Source organism: Gouania willdenowi, chromosome 6 (assembly GCF_900634775.1).
Source record: "Gouania willdenowi chromosome 6, fGouWil2.1, whole genome shotgun sequence".
NCBI lineage: Eukaryota > Metazoa > Chordata > Actinopteri > Blenniiformes > Gobiesocidae > Gouania > Gouania willdenowi.
In genome coordinates, this window is record NC_041049.1 from 4,083,337 (window position 1) to 4,092,285 (window position 8,949).

The window sequence follows — 8,949 nt, forward strand, 5'->3', positions numbered from 1 at the left end:
TTATTACCAAAAATAAACGTGGGGGGTGAAAGTAACTAGTAACTTTTACTTTAAGTATTTCATTGAGCTACTTTTTACTTGTACTTGAGTATTTTATGTACGACTTACTTGTACTTGAGTACAATTTCAATTAAGTAACAGCACTTCTTTTTGAGTATATATATATGTATGTATATCAGTACTCTTTACACCTCTGCTACTGCCTTACTCCTACCATCTTGTTTGAAAAGGAAACTTTAGAAACACTTGATGTCATTAAAAACCAGAACCAGTGCATGTTTTGCGTTCCAAAAAAGGTGAAGCCAGTGCAGCCGTGGCTCATGTTTATATGAGCTCTGAGGAGATACTGGATCCACTGGTATGTGGACCAGCTCTGGAGGGTGTCCGTCGGTCTCTGACAGAATAACCCGGAAACATGCTGTGTTGCTCCACTGGCCTTCAACCCTCAAAGGAAGAGACTGTTTCTCCATGCTGTGAATACCACACAGTCCATCATAATATTCAACAGTTATTTCACTTCTACGCAATCTGTCATTTGAGGAATGATCCAGAATAAACTAGTGGTTTTTCAATTTGAATACCTCAAAGTATTAAATAAATGAATAGATTTGAATTGTTATCATTTATAGGGGGAAAAAAAATCATGACTTTTATTTTGAAGCCTTAGGCCCTTTCATTTTATGGCGTTTGGTTTGACAAGTGACGTCATTTTATGGGGCGCTGATTGAAAACTTCTGCATCCTAAAAAAAAACAGCGTCTTTTTGCACCATTTAGCAACAAACCACATTTAAAAAACATACGTAAATGTAAATCTAAATGTTAAATCTTAATCTACCTATTAAATCTAAATCTTAAGTGTTAAATCTAAATGTTAAATCTCAATCTAAGTATTAAATCTATCTCTAAATGTTAAATCAAAATGTTAAATGTTTGTCTATATGTTACAGGTGAAACAAAATATTTACTGTAGCTATTACGTAAATTCACCGGAAGTACACAACTACAGGCTACTTTACGTGAACGACGCTATTTGCTGTCTTTTTAGAGGCATTTAGATTTAACATTGACATTGTATTTTTTGCGAGAAAAAAATATCACAAATTTTACAAATATTGCTTTAAATCTGGTAAAATGTAAAACATTTTAAACGTGGTTTGTTGCTAAATGTTGTTAAAAGTTGCTGTTTATTCTTTTCAATAGCGACCCCATACCGTTTCATCTGACTACTTTTATTTTGAAGCCTGAGGCCATTTCATCTGACGGCGTTTGGTTTGACAAGTGAGGCCATGTTATGGGGCGCCGATTGGTTCTTAATGTTACTTTTGACCAGATTTACAGCAACATTTATGAAATTTGTGATTAAATCTAAATGTTAAATCTAAATGTTAAATCTAAATGTTAAATCTAAATGTTGAATCTAAATGTTGAATCTTAATCAAAGTGTTAAATCTAAATCTAAATGTTAAATCTAAATGTTAAATCTAAATGTTAAATCTTAATCTAAATGTTAAATCTAAATCTAAATGTTAAATCTTAATCTAAGTATTAAATCTAAATGTTAAATCAAATCAATGTGCAACTTTTCAATCGCCACCCCATACCGTTTCACTACTTTAATTTTTAAGCCTGAGCCTGTTTCATTTGACGGCGTTTGGTTTGACAATTGAGGTCGTTTCATCTGATGGAGGTTTTGCTGAGTCATGAGTCCATTTTGTCTGACCAATGACAGAGGTTTTCCTGATACCCGATACCTCACTCTGAGACCTGGGGACGTCCTAAAAAGTACAGGAGAAAGTCTGGTTTCTGCTCTTCTTACCTCTTAACTTGAAGCAATCGTCACATACAGTAACTCTCATTCAACGAGGGAGGCGCTAACGCATGACGCAGGTCGTTCTAACAGGTTGAATTGGTCGTACGACTCGTTTCGTTCCTTCTTCCTCAGCCATTGAACTTTTCCGCCCTCTTGAACTCCAAACTTCTTTGAATGATTGGATGTTTGGAGGAATCGACCAGTTTCACGTGTTTTCACCCAGAGGGAACTCCTTTTGTTTTGCACGTCCTAATCTTCACAGCTGAGGACAAAGACGTGGTTGTTCTGTCTGAATAAAGATCATGATGTTGCTCATGTGTGCGACCACGCGTCTCATTGCCTCAGGCTGTAGATGTGACTGAGTGGACTGTACGTGAACTCAGAACCATGTTTTGGCGTTTCGTAATCAGTGGAAAGCGATCCTGGGTTTTCTGTTTGTGTTTTTGTGCTGATGTTGCGTAACGTGTGCTTTGGCCCTGGAGCTAAACCGCTGAGGTGACTCTCCTCCAGGTTGAGTCAATGCACTGTGAAGAACCTCATGTTTGGAATCAGTAAAGAAAGGAGGCAAAGTGTTGATGAATCATCTCTAAGCTGTTGTTGGCTTTTAATTCTTCATTCTGGAGAATTTCACTTTTGATGACTTTTACTTTGGCAGGAAGTGTGTCATACGCAGGTGGATCATTGCTTCCCCTAGTGGTCAAAAGTTTTCCCAAGTGTATTTGAAAAAGTACAATTCCTAATATAATTTTAAGTGCCATAAAACAGTGACTGTACAAAATATATATGAATTCATTTGTTGTTTTTTTAAAAAAAAATACAATTATTTTTTGGCACTTGAGCCACGTGACCTGGTTCTTCTTCTGTCGCGCAATTGTTCTTCACAATGTAAGCAGTTCATGTACGGTACTGCAGCAAAAATAAGACTTTACAGCATTCATCTAAGAATAAGGAAATGCTTTCTTCCTGTAAATAGGACGTTGGATTTAATTTTTTTACAGCAGTTTTACTGTTATGGACTAAATGTTGGGATTCATTGGATTTTTGAATGTCTGAGGAAGATTTTGAGGACACACATGATGGAATATATGGATTCACTGAGACATGGCATCGCTTTAAAGGTGAGGAGTGCTAGCTTGTTTAAGTCACCATGTTTTTGACAAAATAACTGTTTGCTGTGATGGTTGTGTCTTAGAATGATTTATACGGTTAAAAACAAAAGATTCTAAGCTTTCACACAGTATATGATATTTGTGATATGCTGCTGTATTTGAGAAGCATTTAATCCCTTAAGAACATGAATGAGTGAGACACAAATTTTTGTCGTCAACATGATCATCTTTGCGTTATTGCATGTATATGTTACACACATTGTGGTTGGCGCGTATCTTGAGATGGTCTATATATTTAATTTAACTCCGCCTATGAAGTGTTTAATACCTAATCTTAATGTTGTTTTAATGCAATCATTGACGTTTCTGCAGCTCATGCAGTCGCTGTCTGAGGTAAACACTCGACAGTAGTCGTGCTTGTGTTTCTTTACCAAGCAGAAAAAAGAACGGCCCTGCTTTTACTTCCTCACGTGAGGTCATTTACCCAAGTAGTAGTAGCAGAAGAAGAAAAGCGAGAGAGTCGTGGGAAACTCGCTTTTTATCTGACGTTAAACACTCCAGCCTGTGATGAGGGCCACTTTCTTTCAACTTAAAAGGGCTCCTACCTCCACGTCGCACAGCAATGGAAATGTGACTTTAGCCCAAGGCATGGAGCAACCTAATGTTTGTGGGGGGGGGAATAGAGGATGGTCGGGGTCCGCCCCTGCAGACCCCCTGCTCTCTGTGCAGATTAAAAAAAGTGATGAATATGCATGAGTTTTCATTGGACGGTGAAGGCCTTTGATCCTATGATGGAGAGGATTCTTCATCTTCGGAGTAAATAAATGCACAGGAAGGGGTTCAAACACTCATTCAGTAAACAATGCACACTTTAAATGATATGAACACATTCTGGTGGAATACTTGGATCCACTACAGAGAAGTGACCCCTCGTATCTGAACCGTAAACGTTGGACACCACAATGAGGCTTTATGTTCCCGTTTATTGTGTGAATCCACTCCAGCAAATACATGTGTTCATCTTCCTGTTCCGGGTGTGCAGGGACCTAAATCCAGCTCTCAATGGGCGCTATAGGTGGGGGCCACCTAGAGCAGAGATGGCCAGCTTTTATCACAGTGGGGGCCACAAAAATGTAACTGTGTCTAAATGATCAACATTCATGTGAGCATTTAGATGAATGATCAATCCGAGCATTAACACAGGAAACAACAAAGAATTGAATCTGTATTTCTGTTGTTTCATGTGTTTTTGAACTATACGGGCGACCGTGGCTCAGGTGGTAGTGGGTCATCTTCTGATCGAGAGGTTGGGGGTTCGATCCCAGTACCTGACTATGTGTCGAAGTGTCCTTGGGCAAGACACTGAACCCTAAGTTGCTCCCAGTGGTCGACTAGCGCCTTGCATGGCAGTCCTGTCCCATTGGTGTGTGAATGTGAGAGTGATTGGGTGAATGAGCTGATGTGTAAAGCGCTTTGAGACTGTTTCAGTGGTGATAAAGCTCTATATAAATCAAGTCCATTTACCATTCTGTATAATTTTTTTTAAATTTCTATATTTTTTGGAGTCATTTTTGGCTGTTTTGTTTTTTTTTAATCCTCTTGTGTTTTTCTGTCATTTTTTAGGTGTTTTAATCGCTGACAACAATGAACTATTAACAATAATGGGTCAATAGAAAGTCTAATAGACAGTGATGGTGGTTGTTCTGCTTTAGTAGAAGAACAGAAACCAGTTCCACTTGGGGTTTTTTGGGGTCATTTAGTTTTAGATTTAGGTTTGGGGTAAATGTGAAAAAGTCCTTCAGCTTCCCTTGTTTCCAATGAAACTTCAGATGAACCAATCACACGTCTGTGAGCAAACGATGCTTATTATTGTTTCTCTTCCTCAGACCTACAGGCCTCTGAGGCCTTTGAACACTACAGCATATCTGACCTGCCCATGGACTACAGGATCTTGCAGATGGACGAGGACCAGGACAGGATGTACGTGGGATGCAAAGATCACGTTCTCTCCATGGACATCAACAACATCACCCATGGCACGCTCAAGGTCAGCACATGGTTGATGCTGGGATTGCATGACTGCAACCAACTGTGATATATACAGGGATAGAAAACGCAAAATGTATGTTTTGAAACAGAAAAAAAACACCTGAACCAAATTGTTTCTCTCTCTCTCTTTATTCAAAGAGTAAATAAAACCCAAAATCACGTATTTCAGCTGAAAACGCATGTATTTGGTATAAGTCTTGTTGATTTATTCTTGTCCAAATCTTAGTATTTCAATTTGAGGTGTTTTGTTAAATAATGTCAGTGTGACTGCCCTCTATGGGTTGAAACCTGGCTATTACAATTGAATTTTCCTATTGGCTGAGAATGGAGGTTTGTGATGTTTTGGTTGCTTCTTACGTCACTGTTGGCTCCGCCCCTCCAATAAAAAATCAAAATGATGCGGAAAAACCTCATGTACATGTTTTGGGACAATATCCTACATTTACGTGCCATTTTTTTTTTTTTTTTTTTTTGACAAATACGTCAAATTTTGCTCATAATCTTGTTCAAAATCTTAGGATTTTGAGAAACTTGAGGGGGTTTTGCTGGTTTGGTGGTATTTTCCTGGCTTCTGTAAGTCATTTAAAGCATATAAATATAAAAGTATTAACAGTAGTTGACTCTATTAAACTTATTTAGTATGTTTGGTATGATTCCGGGAAGTTTAATATCCCGTAAAGTAATTTAAACAACGAAAGACGATGAAACAGAAATGGGGAAACTCTGAAACGGAATTGAGGGAATTTAAAATTGTTCCCTACATACTGCATCTGTCTAACAAAGAGGGAAAGTGAATTTCATCGTCATCTGTGGAATTCTATGTGGATCTTCATGCGTTTATCATAATAAGTGTAATTCTGGGGGTTGTGTAAAAAGGCCATAAAATCCTGGAGCTCTATTCCAGCTGTTTGTGCACGCCGCTGAGGAATGATCTCTGGTCTAATTGACAGGTGTGAAGAGCGTAAACAAGATGGGAGAACATTTACGTTCCCTTAGGGAGTTCTGCTCCGTGTGCATTCCTCCCACGGAAAAAGCTTGATGTGTTCATTGAGCCGGACCTTTATGAACCTCTGTGGAATTTAGATTCTGGAGACGTGAATGCTCCTCTGCAAAAACAAAACATCCAGAAAACCCATAATGTAACCGTAGATTCCTCGTGTGAACAGACGAGTGTCTTCTTCTAATCTGAAAGAACCAAAATCCATCTACAGCAGATATGAACAATATTACCTTTCAAGTCAGCATTTAGAATAATGACCAAGAACACAAGAAACAACAAAGGCTTTCTGTGTGATTTTGTCTTTTTTTATATTGTTTGGTTGGTGCTTTGCAGGTTTGTTTGTTTGTTTGTTTGTTTGTTTGTTTTTTTGAGCCATTAAATGTATTTTTGTTGCCTTTTTCTGAGTTTTTATGTAGTTTTGTATACATTGCGCGCACTTATTGATTGTTGTTTTTTGGAGTTATTTTAGGTTCTTTTTGTTGTTTTGAGTAATTTTTGTATTTTTACTCTAGTCATTTTGTGTTTTTGGAGGCATATGTACAGTATATTTTTCTTTAAATTTGTGTGTTTTTTGTGGTTGTTTTGGAGTCATTTTGCATATTTTGATTGTCATTTTGTGTGTGCTTGTGTTTTTTAGTCAGTTTATATATATATATATATATATATATATATATATATATATTATATTTCTTTTTTTTTCCTTTTTTTCTTTTTTCATTTTATGTGTTTTGTGGGTTTTTTGGAGTAATTTTGTACATTTTTGTTTTTGGAGTATTATTGTTGTCATTTTGTGTATTTTTCTGTCATTGTATGTGTTTTTGGAGTCAATTTGTATTTTTTTCTTTAATTTTGTGTGTGTTTTGTGTTTTTCTGAATTCATTTTATGTTTTTGTTCTTGTCATACTTTATATTTTTGTCATTTTGTGTGCTTTTTTAGTCAGTTTGTATATTCTATCATTTCATGTGTGTTGTTTTGTGCCTTTTTGTTCTCGTTCTGTATAATTATCTGTGATTTTGTCTATTTTTCTGTACTTTTCTTGCTGTAGTCACTGACGGAGACGTGAATGCTCTGCAAAAACCAAACATCCAGAACAACCATAATATAACCATATATTCCCCGTGTGAACAGAAGAGTGTCGTTTTCTAATCTGCGTGTTCTGCTGCTTCTATCACCAGGTGTTTTGGCCGGCGTCGACCAGCAAAGTAGAAGAATGCCAAATGGCTGGCAAGGACCCAACGGTAAGCAACAACAACAACTCCAGCAATTCCCATAATACAGAAACAGCTGGAACTCATAATACACATGTTTACCATGGACAGCATTAACTAATCTAATATAGTCACAGTTTGACCTTCGAGAAGCATCAAAATGAGTTCAACAACAGATTTACCCCTTTGTGTGACAGACTATCATCTTAGCATAACTTAGTTTAGCTTAGCTTATTAAACTGCTCTTTCACAGTGGAGCTCAGTTTTTTTTTTTTTTTTTTTGTTGCTGTTTTTCTATTTTTCCAACTAAAGAGCTATAAATTGCATGTACAATGTAATGTAAAACACATTGTTTACATGTGGCAGAAGATTTACTAAATGCCAAGCAGATAACACAGAACGTTGGACGTCAAATAACTTGGTTCCACCGAGTAGAAAAATGGGGCCCCTGGAGTCCCCGTGGCACATACGGAGTAATGGGCCCCATTCATATATAATGGTATGTGTCAATGAATTGGTACCACCAACTGTTGCAATATGTGACTTGCAAATAAATGAGAAAACGACTTTAATGGAAATTGCCAAAAAAAAAAGGGGGGTGGCCCCCGGGTCCCTAATTGAATTGTGTGAGGCATAATCGCAATCTACGTTGAATTACCTTTGAAAAGATATATCACACGACTATGTTCCCATAAATTTGTAAATTACGGGAAATGGGGCGTCGATGCGTACACATCCATACATTATAGCTACCAAATTTCAGCCTGATCCATTCACGAATAACAGTGGAGTAGTGATTTTAACTAGTGAGAAGAAGAAGAAGAAGAAGAAGGTCTTGAGTCCGGTAGTCGTCTTGCTACACTGAACGCACCTTCAGAGCTCTTTGTTTGGGATGTGAGTAAATCAGGCCCTTTGACTGTATATATTTTAACTATGCTCCTTAAATAATAGTCTCTTTACAAATCTGGCAACCTGCATGATGTTTTCATTGCAGTGTTTCTGAAACGTCTCCTGTTATAAAACCTATTGATTTTCCTATTCCTGGCAGGATTTTAGGGTAAGAATGAGTCATGTGTAATATTTATGGGACATGTTGAGCCAGACAAAGCCGCTGTGTGTGATACACATTGTGTTCTTTGTCGCGGTGGTTTGTCTTCAGGTTTTATCAGCTGTTCTTCCAACGGCGTCCTCAGAAAACTGTGTGGAACGCCTCCCCCAGAGAGTTCCTCCTCACATCTGTGAGTTTATACGTCAGGTCTAAGCGTGTTTGTTGGAGAGCTGCAAACGTCCACCGTGAGGCCTCATCGACGTTCTCCATAGCAGCAGGAACAAAAGCAGGAGGTGTGGGAGGAAGAAAGAACCGCTGTGCACGAAGGCAAATTAGACACAGCTCAGGCTTCCTCTGCATGTGCAACATGATCAATCTACAGCAGAAATGATTAATACCAGTATTTAAAATAATCACCAATAGGACCATTAACACGAGAAAAAAAAGGGTTTCACTGTGTTTTTGTTGCCTTTTTTAAAATGATTTTTTCCTCTCATTTTGTGTCTTTTTTTTTTGCGTCATTGCGTATACTTTTCTCTCTCATTGTGTGCGCTTCATTTTGGGTTTTTGGAGTCATTTTGCATTTTTTTAATTGTCATTTTCTATATCTTTGTCATTTTTCATATTTTTGTTGGTGTATTTATCTTTAATTTTGTGCCTTTTTGCATATATTTATTGTCTTTTTGTGTGCTTGTGTTTTTTATCGTCAGTTTGTAGATTTTA

At 37.5% G+C, this 8,949-nt stretch overlaps 1 protein-coding gene across 2 annotated transcripts in view; it reads left to right on the top strand.

The window, feature by feature from the left end:
* sema3c (sema domain, immunoglobulin domain (Ig), short basic domain, secreted, (semaphorin) 3C) overlaps positions 1-8,949 on the top strand; it is a 62,337-nt gene that overhangs the window by 25,423 nt on the left and 27,965 nt on the right. For both annotated transcript variants that reach the window (XM_028449526.1, XM_028449527.1), the window contains exons 3-4: positions 4,807-4,967; positions 7,146-7,208. In XM_028449526.1, the coding sequence (XP_028305327.1) occupies positions 4,807-4,967; positions 7,146-7,208 (224 nt within the window). The remainder of the gene's footprint in view (positions 1-4,806; positions 4,968-7,145; positions 7,209-8,949) is intronic.